Source organism: Channa argus, chromosome 5, assembly GCF_033026475.1.
Source record: "Channa argus isolate prfri chromosome 5, Channa argus male v1.0, whole genome shotgun sequence".
Classification (NCBI taxonomy): domain Eukaryota; kingdom Metazoa; phylum Chordata; class Actinopteri; order Anabantiformes; family Channidae; genus Channa; species Channa argus.
The window spans coordinates 5,278,830-5,301,085 of NC_090201.1; the positions used below are offsets into that span (position 1 = coordinate 5,278,830).

General features: G+C 37.9%; 1 protein-coding gene across 2 annotated transcripts in view; it reads right to left on the reverse strand.

The window, feature by feature from the left end:
- Positions 1 to 22,256, reverse strand: part of LOC137128150 (contactin-4) — a 110,811-nt gene that overhangs the window by 30,029 nt on the left and 58,526 nt on the right. The window contains exons 3-11 of one of the 2 annotated variants that reach the window (XM_067505941.1): positions 17,002 to 17,125; positions 16,615 to 16,790; positions 13,769 to 13,864; positions 10,647 to 10,850; positions 10,031 to 10,133; positions 9,660 to 9,844; positions 5,806 to 5,948; positions 5,475 to 5,604; positions 5,010 to 5,160 (exon numbers count right to left, since the gene is read on the reverse strand). In XM_067505941.1, the coding sequence (XP_067362042.1) occupies positions 5,010 to 5,160; positions 5,475 to 5,604; positions 5,806 to 5,948; positions 9,660 to 9,844; positions 10,031 to 10,133; positions 10,647 to 10,850; positions 13,769 to 13,864; positions 16,615 to 16,790; positions 17,002 to 17,125 (1,312 nt within the window). Of the gene's footprint in view, positions 1 to 5,009; positions 5,161 to 5,474; positions 5,605 to 5,805; positions 5,949 to 9,659; positions 9,845 to 10,030; positions 10,134 to 10,646; positions 10,851 to 13,768; positions 13,865 to 16,614; positions 16,791 to 17,001; positions 17,129 to 22,256 lie in introns of both variants that reach the window. The other variant, XM_067505940.1, reaches the window with a different exon arrangement.

Below are 22,256 nucleotides of genomic sequence, written 5' to 3' on the forward strand. Positions count from 1 at the left end.
TCAGTGAAAATATGGTAAAATGAATTACATTTTTTCAATGTCAAAATATTATGTTTATAATCAAGGATGTAGGTTAGCTTACAGATGTTTGGGAGAATTTAAAAAGGGAGTTAAAATAAAATACATTAACATTTTATTTTTCATTAAACATACACTAATCAGCCACAACATCAATTCCACCTGTGGCTTTACGGTTCTGGTGGACAGGTGCCAGCATGATGAAATGTATTATTCTTATTAATTAATTATTACATTTCTCAACAACCAATGTTAGAAATGTTTTTGCTATACCTGCCTAGTGTCTCTCAGGCTGTATAAAGTATCCAATCTTCAACAATTGGGTAGAGCACCGTTTGCATAACCTGATAGGCATTACTCAGGGCCCAAATTTTCTCTGCTGCTCATTAAGCAGGATGATGAGAGGTCCCTGAGACTTTACTAAGAACATAAATCAGAAACAATAAAGGTGAAGGGGACAAAAATAGAAGATAAAAAAAGCTTCCCCAGTGGAAAGTATGCCCTAGTTTATTAATTTTTACCACCCGCCCCGAAAAAGTTCTTTTGCCACCATATTTCTGAACAGAGATGTTAGACAGCATGTAAGCACATGCATAAACGAGGCACATAATACTCTCCTGTTGTGACCTTTATATTTAGTGAATCAAACAGAAATGCTGTGAGCAGCCAACTCCAAAAAAAAAAAAATAAATAAATAAAATAAAATCAAACAATTTTATATTGGCTCCCAAGAATAAATATGTATTCACTCGAGCCAAGCTGAGACCCAGAGAGCATGTCTGACACAGGGTGCTTTGCACTGATTTATTGACAAAAATATCAAAAGCTGAGTGATGGAGCCGCACTGAGAACATGACCTGAGGGGCAATGAGCTGCAAAACAAATAGAAACGTAAAGAACTATCAGCTTTGAAGACAAACGCCATTCCTCGATGTGAATTTCTCTTCTTGCTCAAATCTGATGCCTGGGTAAGGACTGGATACGTTTTTTCCCCCCCTACTCCCTTTCCACATGACCAACTCATGGAAAATATGATGAGTAATCAATCCCACTGGTCACACGATGAGGCAGGTTCAGTGAGTTATAGAAAGTGCAGACATTGATCTGAGCATGACCAAAAAATAAAATGAGAAATGAAAACAAATACAGGAAAAAAAGCAGCAGCTATACTTGTTTTGATACATGAGCAGCATCCAAGCTTAATTACTGCAATCATCAAACCATATTATAAGGTACTGTAAATGAAAAGTAATGCAAATGTTTTAATCTTGACAGTTTGACCGATGATAAATAAATTTGATATTCAAACCAACATAATTTCATATTTTACATATACCCTCTATGGCATTTTAATCATGGTCTGAAATGAGACACTTAAATAAAAATCAGTGGTTACATCAGATAAGTGGTTTTCTAAAGAGATTATAGTTGAGTGAGATAATTAACTGAATGAAATGCCTTTTCATTTTCCAGCTTAAGCCATAAAGCCATTAATGATGTCTATTTTATAATTAAATGTTTCTGATCAATTGTTCATGAATGAGCAACTGTATTAAAACGATGTACTTTACACTTTGCTCCACTCTCTAGTCAACAAATGTAGGTGTACTAAAAATCTTAAATTCCACTGCTCTAGAAACTAAATTTTAAAGCAAGGATTTTCTTTTTTTCCCCCTAATAAACCAAATTTGATAAATGCAGGAGAAGCTCTCGTCAACAAACTCCAACACTCAACTAAATTGTCCAGAAAGAAGGTTGAGAAAAATTACATGTCTAGTTCAATTACTATGAGTCTACTGTACCTGTGTTCACCAAAATATCCCTATAACAGGGTAAAAACTTTATAGATCCCCAATAAAAACTTTGCAGAAACCAGTAGCAAATATTCGTTTTGAAGTTTTATGAGAATGTACTTGTAGGGTGAAGGGTTAAGCCTCAAGGGTTTACCAATGAGCCTTGGGTGAGCGAAGGATGTGGCTATCCAACATGAGAAAAGTCACATTTGATCCTTGAGTTATTAAACGAGAGGCCGGATCAGTGTTCATCTACTCTAATGCACAGTTTGCTGTCATTCAGTGTCACATACAGATGAAAGGGAATGTGTTACTTAAAGCAGCTACTGTAGAAAGTAGGAAGATTTATGCTTAAATAGCAGACACTATAGAAAAATGTTTGAACTTTAGCGTTTGAGAAAGAAGTAGATTAGTTTCTGACTTTGAAATCCTGAGCAAAAAATTAATAAATACAACAGTTTACATAGTTGGATGTCTCCGTTGTTTTAGCAGGTAAGAAGCCAGTGAGGGTGTCTGCTAGGTGTTATTAACAGGTGTTTGCAGCATGAACTTACTAAGCTATTAAGTTCAATCAAGTGAAGCTCCTCACAGAATAAAAGACAAATGTATTTATACTACTAGAACAATTAGAAATTGAAAGTTACTGTAGCTATGGTAAGCTTTTGGACGGATTTGTCGTCAAATTCTTTGCAATTTTTGACAGTTTGCCCTGTAATAGACTGGCTACCTGTTCAGTTTACCTTCTGGCTCAATGACAGCTGTGATCAGTTCCAGGACCCCTGGGAGATTTACCAGAGCAGTAAAGATAATAAATTGTAGTACTGTAGTTAACCACAGCTCAGTGGATGGTTTTAAAACCATGTCTGTAGCTGTCCTTCCATTGGTGGGTGATCAGGATCTTGTTTAACCATGAATGCCTGGGTAGGATGATGATGATGGCTCCATGAACTATATATATATATATATATATATATATATATATATATATATATATATATATATATATATATATATATATATATATATATATATATATATATATATATATATATATATATATATATATATATATATATATATATATATATATATATATATATATATATATATATATATATATATATATATATATATATATATACACACACATACAATTTAACAATGCTTATTAAAAAAGAATATATAGATATTGTAATTATAGATGTATATATTCTTTTTTCAGTCCAGAATTTTGAAGATTTTTTTGGCATAGTTGCAACCTAAAATGCCGGATTTTGCAACAGCTTTGTAAAAACTATTGTGAAGCAATGATGCAGTGATGTTTTCATGATGTTTTAAAGTGCAATGTTGCTCTGAATTCATGTGGGATTAGTTGAATTAATTGCTAAAAAACTGAAGTTGGTCTTAGTTCACATGGAAATCCCTTTTAGATTTTAGATGAAGATGAAATTAAAAATGTTAATGTTTAAAGTAATACAACTTAGTTTTTTTTAAAATCATTAAATGTAAAATTTTTACATTTTACATTTTTTTTAAACACGAGGAACTTAAAGCCTCAGATGGAGAAAATTTGGATCTAAATCGGTACAAAGACAACATCGTAGCTGCTCCAACAAGCATTGTTATATTGTGTGTGTGTGTGTGTGTGTGTGTGTGTGTGTGTGTGTATATATATATATATATATGAATACTAAGTTTAGAGCATAGTAGGTTTTAAGCAAACAAGCAGCATATTGAGGACATATATAGGACATAATGCGTGTAGAAAAGAGCAGAGTAGAGCATAGTTATAGCTATGCGAGCTCACCACTGGTGTTGAATCTGTCAATTTTAGAAACATAATAATGAGTTATATTAGACTGTAATACATTAGAATTGGCTTGAATACTGCACAAATTCATGACAAAAAGGTTAAAATATAAAATAAACTCTTGTAAGTGTTGTACAGAGAAACAATTTTCCCACGCATTTTCAAATTTCCATTCGGAAACTGCTAAATTACCCAACAGATCTAAGTTTCATAAGCAGCAGATTCACACACACCTTCATTTTATACGTCTCCTTCTATTGGAAGTTGTTGTAATTCACTAAAGTTCCTGCCTAAGCGGAACAAGGAGGCAAAGCTCTAAGAGAAAATTGATGCTATTAAGTTAATTACACAGCTCGACAATGACAAACTGACAAGGCTTTCTGATGGAGCTTCACACAAAAGACATGCTTTCAATCGAATGTCTGACGATATGCAGGCGTGCTCAACGATGTCTGTAAGCAGGAAGGAACTATGTTCCCAATAGTGTTCTTCCTTTCCCTTCCAAAATTAACTAAACGCTCTAATACTATGTCATTGCGGCTAAAAAAGTGATTTCACATTAAGGTGTAGAGTTTCAGTTTGGAGCATCTCAAGAGGATCAAGCCCACTGTGCTACAAGTGGACTCGAATAATTTTCTCTGATTGTTGGATACTGCTAAACCCTTGTAAACTTCTCTGGAAACTATTTGAGTGTCTATACTTTTTGGACTTTTCTCCCACACCTCTAGTCCTTGTTTTTCTGCACCTACATGGACATCCTTCTTTTCTGCCGGACATTTGATGAAAGCAGCGCTCATACTGGGCTTGAACTCTGCTAGTTTCTTATTGTGTGTATTAGTCTGCGAGGGCTGAGTGCAGCAACAAATTGTTTCTTTTAGCTCGTAGGTGTTGCCTCAGACCTTAAATCATGACACGGCGTGGCCTGTCATGTAGCCCGAGGATGTAGGCAGATTGTTTTTCTCTGTGGTTTTCACACAGAGAGTGTCCCTACAGGAGATCTGTTCTTCGTCTAGCACTTTGACTGCCTCGAAGAGATGTGAAATTGTGGGATGCTGAATGCTTGGGTGTTTTGAAGAGCAAAATCATAATGTGCTCTTTATCCTGTGCTTAATAAAACGAATCTCTGTGGGTCATGGCCTCTTTCTTATATCCTGTAAAAGGCCTCAGACAAAACTAAAGTGTGTCGGCTAAGAACCAACATGTATGTGAAGAAGAAGATGACGATCTACAAACACGTTCTTGGATTTTGCTTTATGCAACACTGACTTCCCCTTGAGCAAAGGCATAAATAACAATGAGTCCTGGAAATGAACATGACCACATGAGCAACCGCTTTAACAGATGTCATCAGTGGCATGAGCAGCAGTGCATACAGTACAATAGCCTACCTCTTGCTGTCCTTCAGGAGTTCACCCTCTCTAAACCAAGAGATTGCAGCCCTTGGGGAAGCGTGAGGGCGACACTCTAACACCACCTCGCCTCCCCTCTGGATCACTGTGGACTTCTTCACAGGCCGCCGTGTGAAGTCAGGTGGGGAGGCTGCGGAGAAAAACCCCACGTTAAGACCATTTGTCTCACTTTGTATCGGGGCCAACAGCTGTGTATCAGCCAAAATGTCAAGTGCATTACCAGCAATTATAGAAATTATATTTTCTCAAGCAGACTGGCTTACTGTGTGACATAATTATGGAAATTGAAAGAGCAAGGCCATGGCTCAGTGAAAAGCCAGTTTAGCCTGTTTTATTTTTTTATATACAGTCAGATAGCAACTTTACAACACAAAGTACACAGAGTATACAGTATCTCCACCTTGTCTATTTCATGTAAATTTACAGCTCAAACAAAGTGCTTACCTACAACCTTGAGCTCAGCACTAGCATAGATAGCACCATGTTCATTCTCTGACACACACTGATACATCCCAGAGTCCAGCACACCAATCCTGGATATAGTCAGTTTACCACCTTCCACATGGATCCTCCCCTGCAAATCAGACCAGTTAATTAATGTGGATGAACTTTCTATTCCAGTTTATTAAACATTTATTAAACATTTATCCTTTACGTGCAAACACTTGTGGGAAGTTTTTGCTGTATTTTTGTTCAAACAGCGCTTTTAGTATGCATAAAATAATTTTTAAACATTTTGAAATATCAAAACTTAGTGTTTCTAGTGACATCTTACCTCTGTTGTTAGTGGCTCAGCATTCTTTAACCATCTGTATGTAGGCCTAGGCTTACCAATGGCTTTGCATTCCCATTGCAGATTAGCATCTATTGCCATTTGAGCATCTTTCAGTGTCTGGACCCAGTGCAGATGTTCAACATCTGTGAACATAATAATCATATTTATTGACATAACAAGTTTTATTGGTTTATATAAATATAAACAGCTGAGGAGTTGTATTATATATGAAGCATGTAAAATATGGGTTGGACTGACACATCAGTCTCCCCAAACGTAGATGATGGGTGTTCACACTTAACAGAACATTTCATTTTTACTACTGGACCGGTTTGTGGTCTTCAGGTCAGTTTACACACATGAAAGACCCCATCAAATTTGCACAACTTGTTGCATTCAATCTGCATTCACAGTTTGCATGTAATTAGCTCCTAATTTACCAAGGCAGCAGCTCATTATTCAGTGTGAGTTTCTAGGCCCGACCTGTGGGTGCATTGTGCAGGTAACATGAGTTCACTTTAGTGGGACCTGAGGTTGCCAAGTTCAGAAAAGAAATGAAAATTTAAGTAAAAGCATTTAAAATTCTCATTTATATGATTAATGTGGGCTGCAATAGGCTGTTATTAACTAATTAATAATATAGCCTGATCTGTTGCCCCCTTGTATTATTAAAGCAATAGCATAGAAAAGGTATAGAAAGTATAACCCACTTAAAACGCAAGACCTACAATTAGAAGTGAGAAAGATGAGAGAGAGAAAAGAGGAGATGGATGGGACAGTTGAGAAGGGAAAGAAGTACGGATGATGTTTAATGTTTATTACCACTCTTTTTTCTTTTAATAAAATTAAGTTTAGCTATGTACGTTTTACTAGTTCACTTCACAATTTGTAGCTAACTGATGTTTTTGTTATACACTTAATCTTTCTGCCTCTTCAAGTTCATGCTTCCCAACATGACCCAAGTTTTCAATACAGCTTCTTTAATATTCACATTTCAGAAGAGCAGAAATACATTTACCTTCTCCTACAATTTGAATGGTCAATCTGGTTTTAATTGTATAGACTACATGGTAAGATACGTGTGATGACTGCCCCATGCACGGATTACTGAACAGGTCAAGTTACAATTTCTTTTCTTGTTAAAATACGTGAGGAAATTACCAGAAAGAGATGCACAACAACCACAAACACATGTAAAAAGACTCAAAAGTTATAACCTCAAACTATCTAAAGGACACAAAATGACCAAACATAGACACATATAAAAAAAATAGACATGGCAAACAACAGGCACTAAATAGATAAACTTAAAAAAAAAAACTAAAAAAAACAACAACATAGAATTACCGCAAACAGACTCAAAATAACAAATTTGTAGGGTGACAGGGGCCTTCTCCTCTGCTATACCCAGGGGCCTATTTATCATAATCCATCTGTGCACTGCCTCCTCTCATTCCCTTTATAGGCAGTGCTCTCCACACACTGTTTGACTTAAATGATAAATGTATACTTATGTGAGGAGGAATAACACACAAGCTTTTATCAATTCTGCTACCTTCCTATATTTTTTCTGTACATGCTTGTGTTAGGCCAAATTACTCAAAACAATAAAATTACAAAATATTTGCAGATGATACCCAGATTTACTTTGCTTTACGACGATCACAGGCTCAAATATATATTTTAGTAAGTAAGCACTGAACAAATTTGTCAGCTATGTGCTTAAACTTTCTTCAGCTAAACATGGAAAAATACAAATAAAAAAGGAAAAAATCAACTTTGAAAACCAAAAGGGTAAATTCTCTTCACTCGACAAATGTCTTGTAAAGCATAAATTCAAGATAGTTGACGATACAAAAATTTCGGTTTCGTTTGATTGACAAGAAGGTGTAAAAAGAAGAATGTGTCACTGCATCTATGTGTAAATTTCCAGGGAACAATTATTTACAAAATACAGTTTTGTATCTGAGAATTTAAAATAGTTTTGAGGCTATTGGATGATACAGGGATTAGAGCTGCTCCCCATCTGTGTGTAAGAGAGTGTGTGCATGGTTGAATGAGAAGCAGCATAAGGCACTTATGGGTACAAATAAGGTAGAAAAGCATTCTCTATATGTGCAGTAGCTCCTAACATGACATGTAATTAGATGCCATTAAACTTCCCTCTGATTTCTCTATATCCCTCTGATATTTCCTAGATAAACAAATGCCTCAAGATGACATCACTTGGAGGAACCTTCAGGTCAGATTATGTGATCTCGCTCATAATATGAAGTTTGAAATCAAGGTCTAACTGCTTTTCCAGAGCTCCTACAGATGAAATCATCTGAACTAATTATGAAAAACTCCCCCAGGTGATGCCATCTGGAGTTTTTCAAATAGAAGATATATTTTAATACGGGGAAGTCAGAGGGAAGTTTAAAAGTATTAATGTACATTCACACATAAACTAAAGTCATAGAAAGCATGTTAAAAATTGCTGAGTTGCCCTTTAAGCGTAGTGTTCTGGATTGTATCGGCATTTCTAGCTTAGACAGTCACGAGCAATACATTAGTACTCTACTTTGTCATATTTGATAATATTATCTTGTTATCCTATGTACTGTTACTATTTAGAATGTGTGATATTACTTTAATATACTTTTGTTTAACATAATCACAAGAAATTAATGTATTTTTTTCCCATGACCCTTCAAAGATTAGATATTGTACTGATAACAGTACTGGAGACCTGTTAAAATATGAAAAATAAAAAATAAACAATCTTTCCGTCTACACAGGCTTCTGTCTACACCAGCTTTTAATGATCATTTATAAAGTTTCTCTGCTTTTGCTGAGTCCTAACAAAGACAGAGAAAACTGGCTTCCAGTGTGCCTTAAAGCAAAGTTTGAATTACCGCTGCTTGTCTTTTTATCTCTTAATGCTTTGGGAACAAAATGCATGTCTGACTAACTTTTTCCAAATGAACCCGCTCTGTTCATTGGGAAGTGGTCTGTTAAGAGCTCCCAGAGTCCACATAAAACACAGAGAACCAGCATTTAGTTACCTTGCACCACAGAGCTGGAACTAATTTTCACAGGATAGAGAAAGAAAAACATTCATGTTTTTTCCTGCCTTCAGCTGTAATCACTGCTTTAAACTTATTTTGATTCATTTAATTTAATTTTTAAGTGGTGTCTAGCTTTTAAAACAGTACATTTTGACTTTGTTATTAAAGCACCTTGAATTGCATTTGTGTTTGACCATTGGAACTTAGTTGCTCTTGCTTTACTAGAGCTTCTTGTCAACAACCATTTAGGATTCTCGCTTAGCACTACTGGGATCAAACTAAATGACTTAAACTCAAAATAGCAGGTACGCAAGTTCTACATAAAACTCCTACAACTAATTTACAGACTAAGATCTTTTTTTTTTTTTTTAACAAATACAGCAGACAGGAACAGAGCAGAAACTCCCTCATCTCTCTGCCTACAGAATTTATTTGAGAATTTCTTTCCCACGACGTACAAATGACTAATTTCAAAGCTTGCCGTTTGACAACCGGCTCCTTTTGATTCTATGGAGGCGGTAGATCCACCGTGACATATGTATGAGTAATCTCATTTTCTACTTCAAGACACTGGTTTAAAAGAAAGCTGTCAGAGATCTTTAATGTGATGATCAGATAACAGAAACAATAATTAGCCCAAATTAAGTCTGGATTATCCTGGTGTTCTAAGGCAAGTTTCATGCTGAGAAAATGAATTTAAGATAAAGCTAAATAATAAATTACTTTATATCTGAAAACTGTACTGTTTAAGGAGTAAAAGATTCAAGTAGAGAGAAAGGAAGCAAAAGTATACATGGTCCTTACTGTAGAATACAAGTTGCCCTCTGGCAACATTTCTTCCTCGGCTGTTTTCAGCTACACACTCGTACACACCAGCATCCTCGGGGCGAAAATATGGAATTTCCAGAACCCCACTGGAGTGGTTGATTTTGATCTTGCCAGGGAGCGGGTTTCCATCAGCTCTTCTCCATGCGATGGAAGGCACAGGGCTGTAGAGGTCACACACAAAAGGTCACGCCGGCTCCTGCTCCCGCTCACACCAGGACCAAAAAGACTACTACCATGTTTGTTTGTCAGCCTGTTTGTTGTAACAGAGGATGTCTGGCCACTTAACAAAATCCAACAGTGCAGTGTGAGGGGTGGAGGTGCACCGTGCTAATGTGTCTGCCACTTACTTTCCTAAGGCGAAGCACTCTAGCTTCACTGATGACCCTTTAGAGACGTGGAGGGTTTCAGGAAACTGCACCTCGATCTTTGGCTCGTATTCACCCATCACTACTGCATCGAGGGTAACAGCAAATAACATCAGTCAAAACACAAGAACAATGACATGCAGTCTTGTGCAGTTCGTTTCACAGGTACTGTGACACTGGCAGTAACGACGCCAGATACAACAACATTTGGGTTAGTAGAAGGATGAGTTAGGATTAAATTTCTGCCTCTGTTAAATCTGAAGTGGTGCACACAAACGATCCTGAGGCAGTTTAGCATGTGTGGCAAGTTCCTTGCTGTTTCTGTGCCTGTATGCATTTTTGTGAGCTGAGACTACAGTTCTAGTTATGTAAATATGTGTCTTCATGCATATAGAAAAAGTTTCTCGCATACATAACCTAATAGAGTTTAGAAGCTTTGGGGTGGTACAAAAAAAAAAAACATCTTGTAAGCAAAAAGCAAAAACAGTGTCACATTCAAGACAAGCGATTTATCTCCCAGATTCGCCTTTGCTCCGACAGTGTCAGTTCAGTGCGCAAGATAACCAGGAGGCAGCGGAGGCGAACTGAGGGTGCTTACCATCTCTCCGCACCACCACAGGGGTTGGAGAGCTGAACACTGTGGTGTTGGTCATCATGTTTCTCACTGCACACGTGTAGTTCCCTGCATCTGAGGCTTCAACTTTTGCTATGTACAAGTTGCCCGTCCTCTGAGAGATGAAACGACGTGCGTCCTGTTGGAGGAAGCTGCGCTGTCCATTGAAAACCCATGAATATTTGATCTCTGAAAGGAAAGAAACAAAAAGCTAAACAAATCAGCCATGAATTGTGGAGTTTTCTCAAAATGACCAGGACAGTAAGACCTGCAATAGATACAGTATATAGTATATAGGAAAATATATTATTGCAAATAAATGATGAGACGTAGATAGTAGAAATAAGATGACTTTAAACGACAAGGCTGAAATTGTAAATTTTTTCTTTTTGCCAACAAGTCTTATGAATAAACAAAAGACATTGCCTATTTGATCATACAAAATATTTCATGGGTAGCAAGAGTGTGTCAATTTACAGGTCCTGTGAAATGACAGAGGGTTCTTTAAAGTGATGTCTAAACAGGCCCAAAGAAACTTTTCAACGCTCAGTGGTAAAAGTCACATTCCGGACACCTAAATAACGCTGCCACTGCCAAAGGACTCACTGACGGAAGTCTGTTCCTCCATTGCAGCATCTTTCTTCTTCTCAACCTCTTGAGACTGCTGCTTCATACCATTTTCACACTCTGTATTGTTGCTACCTCTTAAGTGTTTAAGGAAAATGTCAACACTGTTCTGAGGCTCACACACATACACAGAGTGGATTTAGAAAGACCCGCTATCATTTTTGAACACTCTTAGTCACAACTTTTCTATCTATAGGGCTCTGACTTACATTGCCCTAGTTTGCACATGACATGCAGAAGTAAAACTATTTACTATCAATTAAGTAGCATTTAGACTGTTTAGCTTAGTCTAGTTACTTTTTACTGTGTCCTCTGTTGCTGAACATACACATTTACCTTAAATTCCTGAGTTTAGATTTTGATCCTTTAATATAAGAATTGATCCTAGAACAAGAACCGTCTGGATCAGATAGTATCGATATTTCAGGATAGATCTATCTGCACATCTCGCTATTATAAATGCAACTTGGAGAGGTGCTGTCAACGCTTTTATCTGGCCCAGACTTATTGAACAGCTACAGTATGGCAGCAGTGTGAGATATTGAGATATTGTTTCCAAAAATGTTTTACCAATGACTACCTGAACGGCTTGGGAAGTGTGGCCAAAGCCGCTACGTTAATATTACCTGGTGGTTTTAACGTTGGGAGAGACAGGACTCAGCATGGGGAGACAACGGAATATTGGCCATCATCCACAGGTGCCAAACCACACAGTGCATCTCATCTTGCTGTGTTTGGGGCTGCCCATGTTGTCCCCATCCACCACAACTTAAAAACCACCAGGTAGAGTTAATGTTGTGGCACATCTTTATATTTGTTATCCCATCTTCAAGGTTTATACGTTAAACAGGAGTGAGCTTGTTTGGAGTTCCGCAGATGAGATAGGGAGGTCAGACGGCATTAAGAGTTAGAGAGACAACATCCCTGTGTGAAATAGGGCAGCCTCATCATACTTTTAAAAAGGACTGCTGTGTTTGATCAGCGGGGTTGTAGACACTGGGATATGTTAACAACGAGATGATAGGTTGTCCTGTATTACGCTTAACCAACTTTTGCAGCAATGCATTTCAACATCTATACAGAAGCAAATATGTGCTTCATGTAAATTTATGACTTTAGGATAATCACGTGTCCATGTGTTCGTTTAATTAAATGAGAAACATTTAAGTCAAACTAACGCATGGGAAGGACTGATAAGCGTTGGAATGTACAAAACACATACAGACCAACAGTGATTGCAGGCTATGAGTGCAGCCTGCTTTTATCAGAAACATGCCATTCTGTGGTGAACCCTTTGTCTGGGCAGATGGTAAAAAGTCACACTCACTTCCTTGAGGGAGAACAGTGAATTAAAATCATTACAGGAAAAGTCAGGGCAGAAACTGACAGACCTTTCATGATTAGGGACTATCAGAGACTGGGTCTGTTTAAGAGCTGCGGTCCCACAGCAACAGAGGACTTGCAGGCACATAATCTCATGTCCTCTGACAGAGTTTAACTCTCAGCACGCCTCCTTTCAGACTTCTTACCTATTGATCGCTGAAAGAAGCTTCAGATGAATCCTCTTTTAATAAGGTGCATCACCGTATTCCTCAAGTGGTGCATCAACAAGCCTTAAAGAGGCTTTGACATAATTGAAACCTTGTGGTGATTAGGAAAGGAGCACCATTTTGCACCATATTTCCATTTTAAAGCACCTTAACTTGCAATATCATGTAGTGCAAATCCTATCAAATGTGTGACTATGCTCTGTAAGAGCAAAATATAAAGAGATGCAGGCTTTAAAAGGGGGATGTGGGGATGGCTAGAGGGCAAAATTGCAAAAGTGTTGAATCCCACGTGGCTGCAGGATTCAGCTGGAAACGGGGAACGGAGAAAGAATGGTACGCTGGCGTGAAATTGTGCTGGTGGGCATCGAATGGCTGCAGGAGTGCGCACCACTTTGAGGGTCTGCTAATCAGCAGCATACAGACACATGAGCAGACTCACAGCTGTGCCATGGGATAAAAGCTCCCCCCGGCCACAGCAGCCACCAACAGCCTTTATTACCCACAGATAACCTGCCCACATCATGGAGCAAAGAAAAAAAAATAAAAAATGACAGTTCGGGAAGTGGAACTCTGGGGCCTTTATAGATGACAGCATGGTCACAGATCATATGGGCGAGAAAAGTGAGCTCAAGGTTAAGAAGTGTGAGGCTATGAACTATAGATGTGACGGCATGGTTTCTGAGCAGGTAGAGAGGCGGCTGATCACAAAGAGATCCGTGCCTGACAGATAAGGAGAAATAAGTGGAAAACCGAGAGGAAAACAGAGGAGCGGCAGGAAGCGAAGACGGGAAGGTATAAAAACAAAAGAGACACAGCAGTGTTACAGGAATATAATAAGCAGCAGAGTGTGAAACAATAAAGATTGCTGAGGCAAGCAGGAATGTGAAACTACAGCCGACAATGCAGAAGAGTTAGGACAGAGCACAGTACCTCCGTAATGTGGTGGAGGGCCGCAGAGCAGAACCACAGCTTGACCCTCTCTCACGGACACCGTGTTCCTCGACTTCCTGCTGAAGTTCTGCAGAACTGTTGAATATAAATATACAATCCCCAAAATTTGGGAGGATTTGTAAAACATAAATATAAACAGAATTTAATGATTTGCAAATTTCATCAACAAATATTTTATTCACAATAGAACATAAACAACATATCAGATGTTGAAACTCAGACATTTTACCATTACATGGAAAATATTAGCTCATTTTGAATTTGATGGCAGCAACTCATCTCAAAAAAGTTGGAACAGGGTGATGTTTGCCATTGTGTAGCATCCCCTCTCCTTTTAACAACTGCCTGTAAGTGTCTGGGACTTGAGGAGACCAGTTGTTGGAGTTTAGGAGGGAAATGTTGTGCCAATCTTGTCTGATGCAGGATTCTAGCTGCTCAACAGTCCTGGGCCTTTATTGTCAGAGTTTTCATTTTATGACACACCAAATATTTCTTATTGGTAAAAGGTCTGGACTGCAGGGAGGCCAGTTCAGCACCCAGACTCTTCTCCTGTGAAGCGATGCTGTTGTGATGGATGATGGATGTGGTTTAGTATTGCCTTTCCTGAAAGAGGCGTTGTCTGGATGGGAGCATATGTTGCTCTAAAACCTCTATGTACTTTTTAGCATTGATGGTGTCTTTCCAGATGTGTAAACTGCCCACACCATAGGCACTGATGCCCCCCCCCCCCCCCCCCCCCCCCCCCCCCCACCACCACCACCACCACCACCACCATTAGAGATGCAGGTTTTTGAATAACAACCTGGATGGTCCCTCATCTCTTTAGTCCACAGGACATGGCATCAGTGGTTTCCAAACAATCTGACCACAGAACAGTTTTCAATTTTGCCTCAGACCATTTTAAATGAGATTTTGCCTAGAGAACACTGTGGTGTCTCTGGATCGTGTTCACATGCGGTTTCTTGTTTGCATGATACAGCTTTAACTTTTGTGGATTTCACAGTTAACTGTGTTCACAGACAGTGATTTCTGGAGGTGTTCCTGAGCCCATGCAGTGATGTCCAGGTGGGAATCATATCTGTTTTTAATGCAATGGCTGAGGGCCCAAAAATCACATGTATCCATTTCGGCCTTGTCCCTTGCCCACAGAGATTCCTTGTGATTCTCGGAATCTTTTGATGATATTATATACTGTAGATTCTGAAATTGTTCCACAATTTGTAGATATAGTTTGTCACAGATTGGTGAACCTCTGTCCATCTTTACATTCGAGAGGCTCTGCTTCTCTGAAATGCTACTTTATACCCAGTCATATTACTGACCTGTTGCCAATTAACCTAATTAGTTGTCAAATGCTCCTCCATTTGTTTTTGATTTGTAGCAATTACTTTTCCAGCCTTTTGTTGCCCCTGTTCCAACTTTTTTGAGATGTGTTGCTGCCATTAAATTCAAAATGAGCTAATATTTTCCATGAAATGGTAAAATGTCTCAGTTTCATCATCTGATATGTTGTTTATGTTCTAGTGTGAATAAGATATGGTGTGATGAGATTTGCAAATTATTGCATTCTGTTTTTATTTATGTTTAACACATCGTCCAAACTTTTTTGGATTGGGGTTGTAAAAAACAGAAACCTTTCGGGGTTTGACAGCGGTAATAACTTTTACCTAACGTTGACATCCAGTAAAGAGCATTTCATTCAGCAGAATATTTCCCTGTCTGTTGACATTGCTTGAATATCAAAGCCCAGATTGCCCTGTTAATATCGCAGTAAGCGCAGTTCAGGCAGAGGGTGCACAAAAACGCCCCTTTATCAGCGGAGCTAGAGAGATTACTTTCACCTTTAATTAAATGCTGCTGTGCCATGTGAGAGAATAAACAGCAGGAAGACATATCTATCCCAAGTCATAGAAATACCAAGCAAGTCCCAAGAGGTATCAAGCAAATATCAAGCAGTGGTCAAATCAGAACTCCGCTGATTAAAAAGCCAACCAATTCAAGACATAAAGCCCTCATTCCTTCAATAGTTCCATTGGTGCTGTAGATAAAGATAAAGAAAAAACTGTTGCTATTGTAATAGTAATACTGTCTTCTGAAGATTTTGTTCTTATGCAGCTAAACTGAATCATAATTTTGTAGGGATGTTTTCCTGAATGGATGAAAAACTACTTCAAACTGAAAGCAAACCACAAGGAAGTGGCTGGGCAGATGGCATATAAAGAGACCAGAAAAGAGACAAGACCGTTACCCCCCAGTACTTTGGTTAAGGTTAGAGAAAGATCATGGATTTGTTTAAAGGTTAACTTTAACCGATTGAAATTTAAATCTATTAAAACAAACAAACAAAAAAAAAAAAAACAGATCACAAAAAAACTTAGGTTGATATTTAGCATCCCAGCATGGAGTAATGTCATTTTTATTACTACTTATATAGAAAATCGCGGTATAAGTGCAGACCATTTATCATTTTACTTGTAGCATGTTGTGGACATAAAAATATTATTATGCAAGTACTGTAAAAATGTCAGGATAACCAGTCATTATAATTTCCAGTCTAGGGACCATCAATAAACTATACTAAACCACTGACATCATGCATCCCAACCAATAAACTATACTAAACCACTGACATTATGCATCCCAACCCAATGCTTTACCATTGATCCACCAAATAAAATAAAATAATTTGAAAACACCTGATAGACATTTTTCACCATTTTACACCTAACATGTAGGCTTGAGTTGCACAGAAAACACCTTCTATGCCAAAAGCAGAGTCCATATATTTAGGAATGTAGAACTTTAAAAATCTGCATAAAACTCACATGCAAACTGGACTTTTGCCTCTCTGCTAACAATGGTCCCCAAAGCATTAGCGGAAATGCACTGATACACTCCACCGTGATTGATGACATGAGGGTTATTGATCAGCAGGTTCCCCTCTACAAGGTTGTAGTTTGGATCTGACTCTGTGTTTATTTTTCTTCCATCCACTTTCCACCTGTTGATACAATACATCACAAACATAATGGGAAGTCATGACATTTCCCAAGCACAAATGACTCAAAATGTAACTATCCTCTGAACAAATGACCACACAGAATTAGAAATGTAGCCAAAGAACAGCTCAGTGAAGCACTTAAACATTCACTGATGCCGCACATCGGTAGTCTCAACCTTTAAGCAGTCAAAGGGCAAGTCAAAACACTTACCTATAATGTGGAGGTGGGTTTCCGTTTGCTTTGCAATTAATAAACACTTGATTATCATCAGTGCTCAGTGGAAATATACTGTCACTGGGCTCCTGGGTGAAGACAGGACCGTGGCGTGTATTCTCTGCTGGAAAAAAAAAAAAAAACAACAACAACAAAACACATTTGCTGTAATATGGTGCAAAGCAAGTGACACTGAATTAATGCAAAAATAAATCACTCAGCACTCAGGAAACTGTATGTAAACTCTACACCCTTATAATTAGCTGCCAACATGGCTCTGAGTGGATTCTGCATTTAATAAACCCACTTGTGCACATGTCACGAAGCAGATAATGCACTGCAATGAGAGAGCAATTAACTAAAGATAACCCTGTAGGATATCGGCTAACTGGCACATTATATGCAGAATACAATACGAGGCATAAAGTTGTCTTTTATTTCACTACACAGTTTCCATGCACAGAGTTAGTGTGAATGAATAGTTTTGTTAAACCCTAATTAGTTACACTTTGCATAAACTGATAGCCTCAGTAACAAAGAATTACATTTTTATTATTATGTTCAAGTTTCTGTTGAGTTGCAAATGCAAAAATGAAAACACTGCTACACCCGTCAACCTTTTCACTGTCACACTACCAGCTCAATTGACAACAGCAGCAGATTTTATATTTTAAACAATCATATTCTTCATCTTGTCCATGAGCTTTTAGGATACTCTGTCGTCAAATGTATGCTATAGTTGCTGGAGTGTATAGTTTTTTTCCAAATCCCATAAATCCAAAAAGCAGGACAGAGCTGCTTTCCAGTGGATGTACTCGTGGTGAAGTCTTTAATTGTTTTAGCAGTTCTGTCTTTTTTGGATAGCAGAGACAAACAAGAAATTAATAGCAAGAGTGGATTTAGATATACAAAGGATGCTGGAACACTCAAAAACAATGACTATAATTTCAATGATATTGATGTTGGTCTTACTGGCAGGACTGCTGATGGTGCTTAGTCATCTGATGTGGTGTGCCACAGGGGTCTATCTTTAGATCATTACTCTCTACATTATGTATAAATAACATTTAAGCAAATGATTATTTTGATGCTCATTTTTATGCTGATGACACAGTTTTCTAAGCCTGAGGCGTTACCCTAACTCAGGCTTTAACTCATGTCTACACTGCCTTTTCAATGACACTTCTTATTCACAGTTGTGAAGACAGCTGTGAAGAACAAGCACATAATATTCTCCACACATCCCAGGGATAATAACTTAAAATGGAACCCACGTACCTCTTGATTAGTCTTATAAATATTTATGCATTTGGCATGTGATAAGCTTCACATGCAAAACTTAGTTCGAAAAAAAAAAAGTCTCTTTACAGGATTACAGGTGTTTGTCATTTTATCCTTGGAGATATTTTGCAAAATCACAAAGTAGCAGCTGAACCCCATTTATCACAGTGAATTATGCTTCATTACTACAGATTAATGTTTTACTCATTGTAGCTCTCTATATGTCAAATACAGTGGTTGTACCTCTTTGATGACAGTAAAGACTAATCATCTGTATTATGCATATATAAACGATCACTGTTACAGCTCCCTAACTATCCCAATCTCTCTCATCTCATTTAAATCTTATAACCTCAACACAAGATATAATAACTACTTAACCGTAGACATTACATATGTATGTACTAACCTTGATAAGGATGATTTACTACACACATTTGTAACGTGATTAACTGCAAACTACCCGAAGTAAGATCACTTTAATTCCTCTTGGCAATGTCAAAATTTTAGTTTAAGAACCATATGATTTATGGTCTTCCGTTTTTTTTTTAAATGTTGTTTTTGGTTTTATCTTTTGTCATTGATTGTGTTTTTATAACTTTAAATGTTCCTTGTTCCCAGGTCTCTCTTGAACATCAGATTAAGATGCCATTGAGAATACCTGATTAAACAAAGTAAAACATATCGAGTGATCTGTTATACTTGAATGACTTGTATATCTATTATTTTCTGTATTATTGCCCATTTGAATTTTCTTACTTATTGTGTAAAATTGTGAGGATTAAACACAATAGTCCTACTAGAAAAACAAACAATATGTTTTATACATAGGGTCATTATGAAGTGATTGTTTGAAGAATACCAGCAAATTTAAAATCATGAATACAACCATCATTATTTGATTTATTATAAAATAATGTTTCGAGAAAATGTATAGTAGAGCAGATGCATGTTTAATGAGTTTCTTCACACATTCACTTTTGCTACCTGTTATCACGTTATTTAAACTCACGCTTCGGTTCACTGAGAACATTAATGCACATGCACAGAATCAAAACACCATCTGAAACTAGTCTAAGCTGCATTACAGGTCTAATTATGAGTAATTAGGAAGACTGGCAAGTAACCAAGCTGGCTAATTGATTTATGCTTTATTTCATCATATCCTTAATACAAGTCTAACTTGTTTAGGGTGTTTACATGAAAGTATTGCTTTACCCTGGATAGAGAGTTATTTTTACAGTGGCGGCAATGTTTTTTGAGCATATGTGTCCCCTAAGTTAAGCTTGTTGGTTTGCCTTGTTCCAGCCAGACTATCAGTACACAAGAGTAATTAACCAATGCTGCACTAATTACTCCCATGAAATGTAACATTTCTTAAATAGATGCTCACTCACACATACACACACTGGTCTCCGCCCTCCCTTTCCTCTGACACTGCGTCTGACACACCAAGCTGCTCTTAAAAATTGTTCATTATTCTTTTGGTGCACTTGAGAGAATGAAATGCTTTTTTACACGTCTCTGACCTTGACTAGGACAAAGAATGTTCCCTCCCTTATCATCACCATCACCATCCTAATGAGACTGAGAGTCTTTGCCTCAGGTAAGGGCCTTGTTTCCCTGGCCTCAGAGGGAAGTACTTCATTTTTACCCTGTTTGCAATGCCCTTTAAATTAAACAAATTAATGAACCTTTAATAGTTGGGCTTTTTCACCTGAGAAATGATCAGGTGGTTTGTGTGTATGCTACTGTGTAAACACACCAAGTGGACCACTAGTTCACATGAGCCCACATACAGTTTCCTCCAATCATATCAGAACAGCAAAGCCAGATCATTTGCTATAAGATCAGAAGATGGCTGAAAGTTCAAAAGTCACATTTTAGGTGAACATTTAAAGTGAATAAAATGGTAAATAAAACTACCAAACTTGGTTGCCAGTCCTTGTTTCCTACAACCGCATCAAGCTTGCAACTCCCTGACACAACCAAAGTGTTGGTCTTTTCTTTGATCTGCTCTTCCAGGCTTTTACTGCAATCCCCTTCAATTGTTGGGGGAGGGTTCTTCCTTCAATCACTTTTTCAGCAGGTGAAATGCATGTTCAATTAGATGAAGGGCTGGCGAGGGATTCAGTCAATCTAAAACCTTCTACTTTTTCACTCTGATTAAGTCCTTTGTTGGCAGTTGGATTTGAATCATTGTCTTGCTGCATGATAAAACACTCCCACTTGCATTTCTCTGTAAATTGGCAGGCACGTGTTTTTCTACACCCCTGGTTTTTTTCTACCACCAGGAGTTACATCTTCACAAAGTTAAGTTAGCCTTTTCCAGAAGAAGCCATGCAAGCCCCACCCATGCAAGCGCTTCCTTTGCCGTGCTTAATGGATGAACGTCTATTGTTTGGATCATGAGCATGATTTTCACCTTGTGGTATGGTCTTCAGGTCTTTCTACAGATTCCTCAGTTTGGGCAAGGACTAGGCCATGTGTGGGGACATTCACCTTTTTCTCCTTAACCAATACATAGTTAGTTATGCTGAGTTATCATTGTCTGGTTTAATGGTGAACCTTCTTCCCATCGTTGGCTTTCCGGCAGGCGGCAGCAGGCTTTCTGAAATTTCCCATTACTTTGCCAGTAACAGAAAGCCACCACCTTAAGGCTTCCCTGTAGGTGGTGTTCTTATCTCACCATAGTAGCTTTTTTCATTTGGCTTCAGAATCTTTCAGGTGATTTTTGGCAAAGATCTAACTAGACCTAATGTGTCCTTACTAGAGCAGTGTTTCTGGCAGGACTTGTGGACCGCTTGTGATATGGTTGTCACATGCACACAATGACCACTCTGCTTCCAAGTTGTCACTGACCTCTTTGTAGCCTCTCTGAACAATCTCTTTCTTGCCCAGATGACCAGTTTTGGCAGAGACATGTTCATAGGAATGGACTAATCCTTTGAAATCCTTTTGGACTTATCTCCTGACTTGCACCTTTGCACAACATTGTTGAGATCTTTTGAAAGTGCATTGCCACTTAAATCCTCGTGAAAATCTGTGGAAAGACCTGAAGACAGAAGTCCACCAGGGGTAATTATTTTGTCTGAGCTTCAACAGTTGCGTAAGGAGAAGTGGTCAAACAGTGCACAATCTAAGTGTACAAAGCTGCTAGAGAAGTGTCCAAACAAACTGGGCTGGAATTAAAGCATAAAGTGGTTCCACAAAGTATTAAGGGGCGACTTCACCAATTTTCAACCCTGTTTCTATGGGTTTTGTTTGTGGTTTAAATGTACACCAATTCTTTTAAACTTTCCTATGACTTCTCTACATTCAAATATTTTTCTGCTACTAGATGAAGAACTCCCCCGGATGACATCACCCAGAGGAGTTTTTCATCAATAGGAGTTCAGATGACGTCAACTGAGGGAGCTCTGGAAAAGCAGTTGACCATGATTACAAACTTCATAGTGTGAGCAACAAGATGACATAATCTGAACTGAGGTTTCCTCCAAGTGATGTCATCTGGAGGAATTGTTTTAGCTATAGCTATATTTTGTTATAGGGAAGTCAATAGGCAGTTTAATGGCATTTTTGTACATATAGTACCCAAACTAGAACCAACACTTCTTTTTCGGGACATCCTAAATTGTATTGGCTATGGCCCAGTGTTTGTGCAATGCCTCTGATTATGTTCTCTCTTGTCTGAGATATTTTTGATTCTGTCCTATAGACAGCTTACTGGTCTTAATGGTGCTTTTACATTTTTTGGTTTGTATTAAGACAAAAGTATACATTATAAAAGTGCCATGTTCTATGTTGTTTGGCCGTTTTTGTGTGTGTGTGTGTAAATACCCTAGGTTCGATTCTGAAATTTCACCTAATATTTATCTTTTGATGTCAAACCCAAATGTCTTTTATATACAGCAAGAACAAGTGCATTGCTCTTGCAGTACCAATACCTTTAGAGAGGACTTGCAAATCGC